At 37.2% G+C, this 13,700-nt stretch overlaps 2 protein-coding genes across 3 annotated transcripts; both read right to left on the reverse strand.

The window, feature by feature from the left end:
- Positions 1 to 2,743: 2,743 nt before the first annotated feature.
- LOC128306881 (trypsin-2-like) lies at positions 2,744 to 6,179 on the reverse strand. Its single transcript, XM_053044518.1, has 4 exons — positions 6,019 to 6,179; positions 3,439 to 3,714; positions 3,245 to 3,358; positions 2,744 to 3,157 (listed from the first exon to the last, which is right to left on the reverse strand). The coding sequence occupies exons 1-4, from the start codon at positions 6,160 to 6,162 to the stop codon at positions 2,780 to 2,782; spliced, it is 912 nt and encodes a 303-aa protein (XP_052900478.1). The 5' UTR covers positions 6,163 to 6,179; the 3' UTR covers positions 2,744 to 2,779.
- A 3,207-nt stretch (positions 6,180 to 9,386) lies between these two features.
- Positions 9,387 to 13,118, reverse strand: LOC128306844 (protein MMS22-like). 2 transcript variants are annotated; one of them, XM_053044469.1, is made up of 3 exons: positions 13,071 to 13,118; positions 11,238 to 11,434; positions 9,387 to 11,175 (listed from the first exon to the last, which is right to left on the reverse strand). In XM_053044469.1, exons 2-3 carry the CDS (start codon positions 11,380 to 11,382, stop codon positions 9,695 to 9,697), a joined length of 1,626 nt encoding a protein of 541 aa, XP_052900429.1. In that variant the 5' UTR covers positions 11,383 to 11,434; positions 13,071 to 13,118; the 3' UTR covers positions 9,387 to 9,694. The 2 variants fall into 2 exon arrangements, with proteins under 2 accessions (XP_052900429.1, XP_052900428.1); XM_053044468.1 differs by lacking the exon at positions 13,071 to 13,118 and having other exon boundaries at positions 11,238 to 12,984.
- Positions 13,119 to 13,700: the final 582 nt, after the last annotated feature.

A 13,700-nucleotide genomic window follows, 5' to 3' on the forward strand; every position in this document is an offset into this window, starting at 1 on the left:
ACAACGAGCACTGACTCTTTAATTGATTATTCTGTGGAAAGCCAAAGGAGGATCCTTTGGACTGTTCCGTCTAACGACAAGAACGACACTGAATCGAAAAACGCGTGAATGGGAAATCAGGAACATATTCTTTCTGCGCCGGCTCGGCAAAGTTGAACGTGACGCATGTAAGGAACATGTTGAATTGTTTAATACAACCACATGTTAATATACTGATGACTAAAGGTTAAATAGATACGGACATACGTCATTTTTTTCATCAGTTGAAAATGTACATTTTTCTGTTGGATACATTTAAAATTTATCCGGGAAAACTTAGGAAATAATAAAGACTACTTTACAAAATTTTTATTTTCGGTATGCGGTTTGATACCGATTTGATGCCACACAACTGCAAGCAAAAGGACTACCAAAGGGCTAGCAAAAGGACCAATCAGTTCGTTACCATTCATCATTTTTCTTTTATCAGTCGAAAATAAATTTTAATTCTTGTTCTTACGCATAGGAAGTCTGAAAGTATTGAGGAGAATGACTTATACCACGGGTTCAGTTCTGTTATGTTAGTAGATTTTATCTGGGAAGTAAAAAAAATTGAACATCCTCAAAAAATCTCTAGAACTCGTGATGTGTATTTTATCTACGCACCTTATATAGCACAAGCTTTTGTTCCATATTTTCCCAATCGTTGTAATCCTGGGTGGTCAAAAATTTAGTAATATAGCTTCCTGACGAAATACAGTTTAAAGAAATTATACGCTAAAGAAAGCTCTTATGTACAGGAATTTTTTCAACATACAAATCCGAGAAATAAGTACACTGTGCCAAAAAAGAAAAACACAACCAATTTTTTTCACAATATTTTCAAAATCTCCATACCGATTGAACTATTCATATTTTAAAATAATATTATTATCTGTTTCACAACAGTTTAGCTCCCTACGTTTTTTAATTTATTTTAGCGTTATTAAGTTACAGTTTAGATGAAAAAACCGTGCAACACCGCTTAATATTATTAAGACATTTTTTATTAAAGTGTTTCAAAAAGTAATTCACATTTCGTTATTACTAAATATGCCTTAGAGACTATTCATTTGAAGGTGCCATTCATTTGAATTAGCTGTATAGGCGATGAAGTCATTGGGCATATCAATTTTTCCAGTCCATCCCGTTCAATATATTCTCAGCATTCAGGAATACGACGATATCGCGTTTTAACGTTGTAGATTTTTTCGCCTTTTTCATGTACACAACAATATCGGCAATAGCAGTAGAAAGATTTTCTATTAAATTAGGCTACCTAAAATTAATTGATCACTCAATGATCTCTGCACGCATGTGTCAGAAAATCAGGCTTTAGTCCGATGCCTAGAATGAGTGAGCTAATTTCTAGTTTTTCGGCATCATAATTGTAATCAACTCCAATTGAAGCTTTCTTCAAAGTGAAAAATTACCCTCAAAATTCCAGTGTACACCAGCGATCGGCACACCTTTCACGAATTGCGCCAAATAGAAGAAACAATTTTGAGGCTGCGGGCATAACACTCCATATGAGGTTTTAGACACATGAAATAGGTGATATACCGGCGTGGTTCGGTCCGGTCGAGTTTCAAGATGGTTTTTTCCGCTGTTGAAACGCTTGCAATGAAGCGTAGCAAACATATAAGTTAGCTTTGCGGGAACAGAGTCAACTTCTATTTAATTTGGTTCCCAATGGTGCAAATGATTCAAGGTCTATGTGGGGCTATTTGAATCGAATCAGGAAAAAACTCCGACGGCGACAAGTCAAATCGTAAACCATGTAAGGTAAATGAAGAGTTCTGCTCCCTTCGAGCGATCGTAACTTCGGATAATAACAAAAGCATCGAAATTCCGAGGCGCAATATGATGAGGCATCGTAAGTACTATGGGCTCCACGAACTCTTACGATCCAGAAGACCACAACAAGAGACGAAATGCAGAATATATCATACCCTGATACGTCCGTATATCCTCTATGATGATGACAATTTGATGATACGGGCGAAGGTCGCTAACGCTCTCGCTATTTTCTAGCGACGGGTGTTACGGACTATCTTTGAGCGGTATTTCCAGACGGTGGCCTAGATCGGAAGATACGATGGCTGGGGCACGTGATGTGGATGCCGGACACTTGCCCTACTAGAAAGGTGTTCGTCAGTGACTCATTCTGCAGGACCACAGCTCATAGGATCAAGTGAATTTTGACCTGTCCGTTTTCACATTTGGACGTGGGTCGAGGATAACTGCACTGTAGTACTGTGTTTCTTTAAAAAAACATATTGGTGATCTGGCAATGTCAGTATAACATTCCCAACGAGTGGGGTCAAAGAAAGAGAGAGAGAGAGAGAGAGAGAGAAAGAGAGAGAGAGAGAGAGAGAGAGATGTGGCACTGCTATTTCAAAGGATTTAGATTTTCCTTGGATATCCTTAACTTTACTTGAACCAATACCTGGTCCAGCGTGCAGTGCCATAATATGATACTTTTCAGAGTAATTTAGAATAAAAGTTAGCAACTAAACTTTCAGCCATTTTTTTACTTCGAATTTAAATTTCAAAGAGCTTTATAACTGTTCTACATCAATACGATGTGCAACCTGAAGCAACTTTAAACTCCCAAAGCTGGCTCAGTTGAGGCAAACAGACTTAGCTACGAATCGTAAAGATAATTCTCCTTGTAATGTTAGAAATCTAGAGAATACCAATTACGTAAAATGATCAGTTACTGTTGTACGTATAGTAATTTTATTACAAATCATGCTAATTATATATACAGTCCTGAATCATCCATGTACATAATAACAATATAAAACAAGCACAAGCCCACTGTTAGAAATGAGGTTTGAATCATATTAGAATGATTGTTTATAATCCATTCACGAAAGTATGCAACGTCGCTATATACACCAGGAAAATTTGGACGTGCACAATCCACACCATGTGAAACCACGCCAGCGAGAATCCCATTACAAACAAGCGGTCCACCAGAGTCACCTTGGCATGCGTCTTCTCCACCGGACATATTCCCTGCACAGATCATACCTTGAACGATAGATCCTCCGTAACTCGACACAGCGTTACATCTTGCTTTGGATATAATAGATATATTAACCGCTTTCAAAACATCACTTGAGGGGCCATCCTGCAAACAAATGAAATTCACTACCGTAGAGCAAATGCAAACTATATCACAGAACATACATTGAAACAGTTAAGACTAGTTACTCACGTAAAAAATGCTACCCCATCCACTCGCACGGCATATCGTACCATCAGGAGGAACTTGAACAACGGTTGCAATAGGTTGCAGGGAGGGATGATTACTTGGAACACTATTGGATAGCTAATTAAAATATAGTTAAACAAAAAAAAATATACAATTGTATAACATCTATTAGATTTAAAGGCAAGCGTATAACATACTATCATCACTCCCACGTCGTTGAGAAATCCTTTTGACTTGTATTTGTTGTGAACTATAATTTTTTTCACATCTGTGATAAATGTATTTGCTGTCTGCGTGTTCCGGTTGACGCTGCCACCTACAACACGAAAATAGCTTGCAAGTCGTGGATTGTCTCTATCGTCCACTAAGCAATGTGCAGCTGTTAAAACTTTATTAGCAGTGATCAAACTTCCACCACAAATATGACCTCTGCCAAAACCTCGCAGATCGCTTGATTTTGATCGCACAGACACCTGCAAAAGTATTTCAAATAAATCAAGATTAGTTAATTTATTTTTTAACCTCAAAACAAATCATAATCGTTTTACACCAACTAAAACTAAGCTATTAAGATATATGACGATGCTAAGTTGAGATGGACAAATTTACTTTTGACGTATTAAAAATACAATTCTACAATTGTTTGGCAATTGGCGCAGGTTTTCACACGGCCGGACCGGTTCAAAATCCCATCCGGACCAATCCTCCATACGCAGAACTATTCGGCTACAGGTAAATAAAGTCAAAGAAAGTCAGAAATGGCAGCTAGGCCTGTTCTCTTGAGGTTGTTGAGCCGATAAAAGAAAGATAGAGTTATGGTTCCAGCATACGTCAGTTGCATAAGAATAGCTTTACCTAACCTACTGAAAAATATATACTTCTATTTTTTCGCCAAGTGGTTGGGGAATACCCTTTCTGACTAGCTGTTGTTGGATAGTCGATTCTGACTTAGAATGATCGGATCTCAAATAAGACATGACACGTATTTTGGAATGTGAAAACCACGTATTTTCTGTATAAATTGAACTTTTTTCCACTCTTTTCAGTCGATACAAAATGGGTCACAAATTAAATCAATACTAAGCAAATTGAAAAAAAATGAAAATTTCTCAATTATCAGCTGTCATAATTAAAAATTAAATCTTACCTTCTGCCAGATACGTTCCGGCGGGGACGATTATTTTGATTTCGAATCTAGCATACAAGCTTATACACCAGACAGTAAACAAGATTATTTTACATTTGACCAACTTCTGCTATTTTGGATTATTATGTAAACAAAAAAAATGTGTAAACGCAGTAGGATCAGGCTATCCTTGCCTATATATTTTTTCATAGTGCCCGAAAATATAATGATAAATAGATTTTATTCCATTTTATTTTATTCAACTACTGAATAAAACCAAAAGCTTTACAATGCCATTAAGCAATATTTAACAATCAAAAGGTGTTCAATGAACAAGATAAGACTGGTGCGGGCTTAACACGGTCGTTTAGATCATCAAAGAAAAACGTGGTATTTCATGGCAGAACGATAAACAAGAAAGACGATTGAACACGAAATGTTGCGAGTAATCAATGAGTATTCTTTAAATAGTAATCTTCAATCAGCAATTTATAGATAAGATAGATGATTAAACAGGAAATTTTTCCTGTAACCTACTACAGAAATCTTCGCCTAGTAATCCATAGCTTTATGACAAGTCTGTTTTAGATTACAATCTTCAATTAATCATGCCTCTTGAGTGCTTTTGAAATGGAACGCACGTACCACAGAAAATCCAAGTACTAGCCTAGTATATATAACTCACTCCGATAACGGTATCATAGACAATACTGTGACGAAACGAAAAATTAATGCAGAAATTTTCAATCCGATTAAACCTATTTTTTCGATAATAGTATTAATGGCATTTCTATGTCAGCGTCATACTGAAGAAACAAATAAATAATAAATATATTTCTCTTGTAATTGATATCCAAGTATTAAACTTATTCCCATGCCCAACCGCATATGTGTCATGTTCAATCAAGGTTTTCGTGATGCCTATCCGCCTCCAATTGCATTGAATATGTTGGCGTTCGTTATACAATTTATTAACGAAAGCTTAAAAAGATTTTGTTTTGCAGCGTAAAGTACAAACCTAATAATAAAAATACGATTTTTTCACTTGAAATGTGAACATTATAAAGCAACATTATAATAATCTAGTTAGGTAGTTTCTAGATTCTGGTTCCTCCTTAGATAATATATTTTTTTGTTGCTGAAATATTTAAAACCAATGCCAGTGGATACCGCAAACCCTTTTTCCGCTCCAGTAGAATAATGTGTAAGAATAAATATGCATACTATTTTACAAAAAAGCACTTCCAATTATATATTTTCGATAGAGTTACCATTTTCTTCTTTTTTGAACTCCTTAATGCATATCTCTCCCTGAAGGACAGGTTTCCGATAGAAATTAGTCAAAATGGAGAACCTATTATTGCTTCCAAATTGTTTAACCTGTAGATGACACATGCGGAAGACGCGCAAGTAAGGCAATATCGGACAAGTATGACTAATAAGGTCAATTCGTTAAAAAAAACTATAGGACAAGCTATAATGCCAAACTCTCCATTTTTACTGACTACGAGTTTGTTTGCTGTCCTATACACAGTATAATAGCAAAGAGGTCAGATATTGTGTACTTTCAATTACTTCCAGTGTAACGATGCCATCCATGTACTTGAAACGCTATAGTTGATTGTGTGCGAAACGTTGATTGCAATATTACCTGATATGTAATTTCCATTTCTTTTACTGTAGAACCGCCAACTATCCGTGACTCATCAGCAGCACAAACTGAACTCAACACACAACAAGAAAATATAAGAATCACAGACGCAACATTTAAATGAACTGAGCTAATCTTAATCATTTTTGCAGGTAGTAACTCCGTAGCGGACCTTTTTCGTAAAACTCAATAGGGAACTGATTCATTGCAAGCAAAAACTCATTGCTTATTTCTTGTAATAGGGACGATGTAAGATATGAAGTTATCTTATCTCGAACTGTTCCTATCTTTAGATAGTATGGTTTGCAACACCAACAGATTGTCAATTGCTGTTATTGAATACTATTAACCCATCCCTAGCACCTGTAACAGTCACATCAGTCGATACCAATTTACCAACGACATTCCATATTCATTCCATTGCTAGCAACAGATCAGGCATACTGTTAAACTGCTCGAATCGACTACAGGTTTAATTTAAATATAAAAAGTGATAGTTACAATAAGTAGTAGTGTAAAACAAAATATTGATACGGAAAAAACGTCATACTAGAAGAGATAAATAAATAAATAAAATATTGCTAGTACTAGAACTAGAACCATATATTATTTTGAATTTATGAAGAAAGATTTGCACCACAACTTTGATAACAAAAAAAAATAATTTAAACAATTGAACTAATTTTTACGAGTGCATTGAGGTGTGCATTGTGCAACGTGAAGTTTTCAGGTGTGCCTTGACCGTCAAAGACAAAAATCTGATTGAAATCATTTTGATTTTGTGCTTAGATCAGGTTTCAATATCTGTTCATGGTAGTTTCTTCTAACATATGTTTAATCCATTATAAACTAAGCGAATAACAAATAGCGATACATTAAAAACACCCAAACCAGTTATTTTACCACTATCTGATTGTTAAACCCCAATTTTATCATACTCAGCAATTATCACACCGTTCATCGCCTTAGGCCGTCTCCAGATGGGCCGCGTTTTCCGCGGTACCGTAAGTGGTATAACTTGTATGCCACTTGGCCGCGGTCGCCTGCCAAATCTCCGCGGCAGGCTGTCATTCTCCGTGACAGACTGTTGAACACGGTCCGTTTACTAGACCAAATCATAAATCGTTTAGAGGAAACAGAATTGCTCACCCTAGGATAAATAATCTGATAGATCCTGTAAATGAGCTCGATGTGCTACTATGCACACCGTTTCGTACGGGTCACTAATGAACACGATCCTGGTAAAGTATGAGTCCGGCATCCTCAACACGTGTCCAACAATCACAATGTTTTGTACATTTCATAGTTCTGTAGGTAATGTTGCAGCAATGCCTCTCTGATACGGCAATATGCCAGTTCTTCATGTTAGGTGCCTTTTAACTTCTGTTCGACCCAGGATTCATATGGGCCAATCAAACACGAAATTACAACAGATCGGTAGAAGGGCTTATAGAAACAGATCTGCAGAGCTATTTGGTGCACATAAATACGACGTTCCAAAACGTAAACGTACAGGCTGTAGCGCATTTATAAATAAATGTATCGTCAAAGATGATACTTTGGCCTAAGGGGCTTTTGAATAAAGGGCCAAGAAGCATCTTTCAATATTATTATTTTATTATTATTATTTTATTAACGCAATCCCCAAAAAATGGCTTAACAAAAAAACAACAAAAAAATAGTTATCTTAAATAACTAAATGATGGGAAGGTACATGGGGGTTATAAAAAAAGAATTATTAGGAAACGGATGACGATTCACGGAGACGAACACGAAAGTGGGACAGAGGAACATTGTAGTCAAATAGATGATAGGCATTATTGAAAGCCGACAGAGCTCTGAAAAGAAAAGAGGGTCGTACGAGCCGTAGTTAGTGTGGCGGGATGGGATATACAAGAGATGTCTATCGCGAAGGAGACGAGAAGGGCATAAAGTGGGATGGCAGATAGGAGAGAAGGAACATCAAGTTCATTTAACAGGAGACTTGCAATGAAACTTGCTCGGATATGGAAATGTCTGTCTTCAACGAACCCAAGCCCAAGAAGGCGACAACGGACAAGATAGGGAGGGGGATCAAGATGGTAACTTAGGAAGCGCCAAACAGCTACACGAGTGAATTTACGCTGAACACTCTCTAGTCTGGCCATCGCAGTAGAGCCCGGGGAAGACCAGACTACAGCTGCGTATTCCAGGGTAGATCGAATCCCACAACAGTAAAGGAATTTCAGAGAGAGGTGATTTCGCATGTCAAGCGAAAACCGTACAATCAAACCTTGTGATTTGTTAGCTGGTAACATATTCAACCTGTATTAAGGATCTCGGGATCCACGCTCATCAAGCTTAATGCAGGCAAGGATATCTGGGAGCTTGATACGCCACTATGTACACAAGGACTTGATCAGAGAGCCTCTATAGAGCTTGACCACTGTTCTCTGCGACTAAACTGAAGAGAAGGAACAAAATTACTCCGTAGTTATAAAGGTCTAGTACAATACACTGAAGATTTAAAGTAGAGTATGATTCAAAACAGTGCCAACATTAGCCACTTCAATTTGCATAGGTTTAAAAAGTTAACCACTGGGATAAGGTGCCCTTTCACTATTTGGAGCAAGAAATGTCTCCTAGCTAATGTGATTTGTACCATAGGCAAAAATTCTAAAATATGTGAATGAATTTTGCAAGGCACTAGATGAAAGCGTTGCATGTATACCATAGTGTTTAGTTATATGACTAAAACTAACCTACAGGACGCAGATTAAAAATATTATTTACAGAGCAAATTGGTTATGCTTGCTTTTGTATAATAAAAATTTGCCAAAATCAAAAATTCTTTTTGTGTAAATAATTTATACTTCATCTTTGTATGTCTTTCGGTGCATTCCAATATAGAGCTTAGTTTTAACGCCAAAATTAGCAACGCGATTTTAAACACCATTTTGGCATAGACGATGAAATTCTTTAACGATAGGAGTTTTATATTTGGATCTGCTTATTGTTTTGTTTTAGTTCACAAGTGCAAAGAATATCTTGTTCTAGAAAATTTTAAGAAAGAAACCTATTTTTGTCTTAACACTTATTGGATGCTTAACATATACTTTAAACGTAGACAACAAAACAAGACAAGAATTTCGCTCGTTAATAAATTAAATGGAAATGCCGCTACAGGGCAGATATCCAATCCAATCTAGCCGGAAAACAAAGACCAATGCACGTCGAACTGCTACTATCGTATTAACTGGGCATAGCAGAATTATTTTAGAAGCCATAACCAAACTGTGATATATTATATAATCGTTAGTTAGCTAATATCCCAAAGTAATAATTAACAACACACACAATTTACAATACTAGAAAAATATCCTTTAACAATGTTATTTCTTTTTAAATTCTTTTCACCCCTTGACATGTACATCACTTTACACTACATTTCAGTTTTGTATTTAATTCTCGCTCGAACATGTATGGAGCTTGGCTTAGAACTCCGTTCGTTTTGTTTTGAGCACATGTTATTTCAATTTCAGCCACGTCGCGGCGTATGTACATCATTTTACATTATTCAATTTCAGTTTTGTATTTAATTCTCGCTCTAACATGTATGAAGCTTGGCTTAGAACTCCGTCCGTTTTGTTTTGAGCACATGTTATTTCAGTTTTAGCCACGTCGCGGCGTATGTACATCATTTTACATTATTCGATTTCAGTTTTGTATTTAATTCTCGCTCTAACAAGTATGAAGCTTGGCTTAGAACTCCGTCCGTTTTGTTTTGAGCACATGTTATTTCAGTTTTAGCCACTTCACGGCGTATACAATCAATCAAAGAACGAAAAAAGTTGGGATAACGAAAAACAAATCGGGTCATGAATTTAATGTAGCATTCCTCAGAAACGGGGAAGTATTTAAGAGTGAAAGCAATCAAAACGTTTCTCATTTCTAGTTTTATCAAATTCGAGGGTTCATTTGTACTGGCCAACAAATCAAACAAAATTTCCGAAGCAATTAATCGACTATGATACTTTTCGTTGCACATAAAAGCATGCTGCGTTACTGATAGTCCCGTTGTTCGAATAAATAATGTTATTTTGCCGTAATCCTTTTGTTTTGCAAGATTTTTTATGAGATGTTTTAAAATTTCCATTACTTCCACCGAATATGCATTCGGAAGGCATCGCTTAAGATCCACAAACGTCTGTACAAATCGGGTCATCACAAACATCACAAAATCTTCATTACGGGCACTGAAGAATAGCATCACAGGTCTTAGAGCTTGTTTCACATTGGTTAATTTGGTAAACTGCGGTATCCATTTGTTCATCATGTTATACACGTTATCTCCAATGATTTGGTCATTCCTATAATCCATATACCCAAGGAAGTCCATAACGTGATGCCAAATTTTAGCAATGGCTTCTATAAAATCCTGCTGTACATTGCGGTCAACAAGAACACAAAACGGTAGGAAAAAATGGTGGAATGCTATAGAATACAAACATTTTGAGTTGATCCGTAAATAGAACGCTAGGGGGCACTCTTTCAACGCTAGTATAAGCACGGCAAAAATGCGCATCCTAATAACACCTGCAGGGTCGGGAAACCATTTGTCGAAATCTTCAAATATAGTGTATAGTTTCTTTTTCATTCCCATCCGCGCGGAAGCATCCGCTTGACGGTAACGTAAGCCAACAAAACGAAAAAACAATTTCACCGGGATAGCATCGCTATGGAACATATCTTTTTCCGGTATTTCACACAATGCCTTCAATACATCCAGTCCGTGTACTATGCGGGTGAGATCTAACAAACTTTTAGCATCATGTAAAATTCCCATTTTCAACCACTGGCGTATGATAACTGTTTGGTCGATCGCTGCCAACGTATTGGAACATTGCGTTATCTCTTTCATATATGCTAAAACTTGATCCGCACAAGCATCTGGGCAATTGACATACATTTCGAAAGAAGTTGTAATGCGATCATTGTTAGTATTACTTGATGCACAATGCATTACCATGCGGGCAGCTATTCGAGGTATGCAGGACGGGGCGGCAGCCTTATCGAAATACTTTTCATTTACAAATGGCATGACGTGTTGCTTCATCGCACTGAAATACTCTTCACATGGCGATGAGCGGTGGAATGCTGTTAATGTATCAGCTAAAACTAAAAGATTTAAGGATAAGATTTTGATATTAGGCTTTTAATGTTTAATTCAGGATAATTACCATCTAAGAGCTTTTCCCCCCGTTTGGCAGAACTGTGTCGTAGATATCTCTGCATCCATGGGCGCAGTAAGCTTAATTCGCCGCGATTAAAAGACTTTTGAAGGACAGCTTTCTTGTAGATCAAACACATTCCTTCGGCTATCATTTCCAATGCCGGCTGCAAACGGTCGCCATACTTGCAATGAGCAACATCAATACTGTCCAAAAAAGTAACAATGTGTTTTGTTTTATCAAAACTTGAACTGCTTAACTTCACCAAGATTGCCATATGTGCTCGGGAGGCAACTGTGATACGGTCGATGGTATTATCTATTGGTAACTTCATTGCTTCACCATATGTTAAAGGCACCATTTGCATAAGTCCCGATACTCTGGAATAGTCATTGTCGAAACTTGTAGCACTCATCATTGTAAGCAGCATATATCCAAAGTTGTATACCCCTCGCTTTGTCAACATTTCAAATTTTTTCGGTCCCATTTTCACGAAGACGCGATTGAAAATAATTTGCACCTTTTTCTTGTTTCCCTGTGCCGTGTAATGTTGTATTATCCAGCTCAGCAGTCTGAGAAACATTTGGAAGCTATTCTGCTCAAGATCAAAATGACCGTTTATCGATTCCGGTGCGGCAAGAGCGGCGGCTTGTTCGACGAATCCTTGCACGGTTGAAATAACACAATCCGTAGTTTGCAAAGAGTCCGGGTTTGTACGGAAGGCTGAGTTAAGCCGAGTGCTGTAGTAGTCCCAAAGAGCGATAACAGTTTCGATGCGTGCGGGCCATAACACTGTAACTATTGGTTTCAACAGTATCAAGAAAATCCTCGCCTTGAATTCTGTGATGTCTGACTTAAGAAAGTCTTTCACGATATCGTCGATTACGGTGTAATTATTTGGCAGTGTCATTAGAGGCGCTTCGTCGGCCAATTTCATCTTTTCCTCGTAAAGTCTTGCTAGCGTATTTATATGCCATATTTTAAAGAGGTAAGCATCATTTTTTTGCTTCAATGATACCGGCATACTCTCATTTAAACATTTCCAGAAATCAAGTTTTTCTGTGTCGGCTAGGATCATCAGGCCAAGCCACATATGCTTCACGCAGATACATGAATAAGAAGATTTATTCGTTATGTTGTCGAGGACGTGTATGCAAAACTGCTCGTACGCTAAGTCCAGCATATTGGCCGTTAGGTCACGGTAGAATGTACCAAATGTTTTCATTGGCTTCATGTCGAAAAATTCGTTACTTATTTCGAAATTTGTTGCACATTCCTTCACTTCTTTTAAAATCAGCATAAGTAACCAATTCCATTCCAGAACACCATGATACACTTCGTATCCGACTGCGTTTCTGTCCCAAGCACTGTGCCAGCCGAATTGCCTCAGGGTATCTATTAGATGCGGCAGGATGCAGGATATCGTCGACACACCTTCATATACAAATTTTCCTCTCATGTCTTTTGCGTTACCTAAAACTAAACGCAAATACCGAGTTACTTCATGTCGTTGTTCCTGAATGGTACTGCTTGATTTCATATCGAAGATAAGCATCCTTTGTATACGTTCTCGTGCAATTTTCGACAATTCGTACACTAATGGTTGGTAGAATTGACGAACTTCTATGCCTAACGTGATAGTTGTTCGATCCATTTCTAAAGGCAGCCCAAACGACTGTCCTGCGTCCCGTGAAATGTTTCGCATGGCATCGAAACTCGATTTGGCACCATAATCCGTTGATTTACAGTCGAACATTATGTTGAAATTCTTTCGAAAGTAGTTTAACTTTAGCACGACCACAGCAGTTATGCTCGCAGCACCGGTTTTTCAACCATATTCACTTGACTTTCCAGGAAATAAACAAATGCAACCCATTCGTTTATTATATATCAAACTTTCGAAGAATTTAGATCACACACACCACCCAACTAGAAAAAGCAGCAGCCTATCTCACTCTGTCTTGGGTAATTCATTGTAAGAGAGAAAAAGAAAGAAGCCTGCTTTTGATAGTTGGGAATGAGCGCGAAAATGTCTGTCAATCCCAAGTTACATATATAGGACTAGGGTTCAATATTAACCTTCAAGTAGGCAACCGGATACCCGGGTATTTTTTTCAACTTTAAACTGCAATTACTTTTGATTCATTGCTTGTATTGACCTGAAAATTTCTGTAGCCTCCCAACTTTTTATTTTCCGATTCCGATTGGTGCATACATTGTTATTTTCAACAAGCAGTATGTTTTTTATTTTGATTTATTTTAAACTTTACTGCGTAAGTTGGCAACCAGCATACCCGGGTATACCATACATTTTGTATGGAGAATGACGTTTCTCTTCTTCTTCTTCTTTTTCAAATTCAATCGATTTAAAATTTGAAATGGATCGTTAGATTAATTAATAGAACAACATAATTAATGAATGAAATAGATTTTAGATACGCACCAGCAACAAAAAGTCTAGAATAAATAAAT

The sequence above is a fragment of the Anopheles moucheti genome, chromosome X (genome assembly GCF_943734755.1).
Source record: "Anopheles moucheti chromosome X, idAnoMoucSN_F20_07, whole genome shotgun sequence".
NCBI lineage: Eukaryota > Metazoa > Arthropoda > Insecta > Diptera > Culicidae > Anopheles > Anopheles moucheti.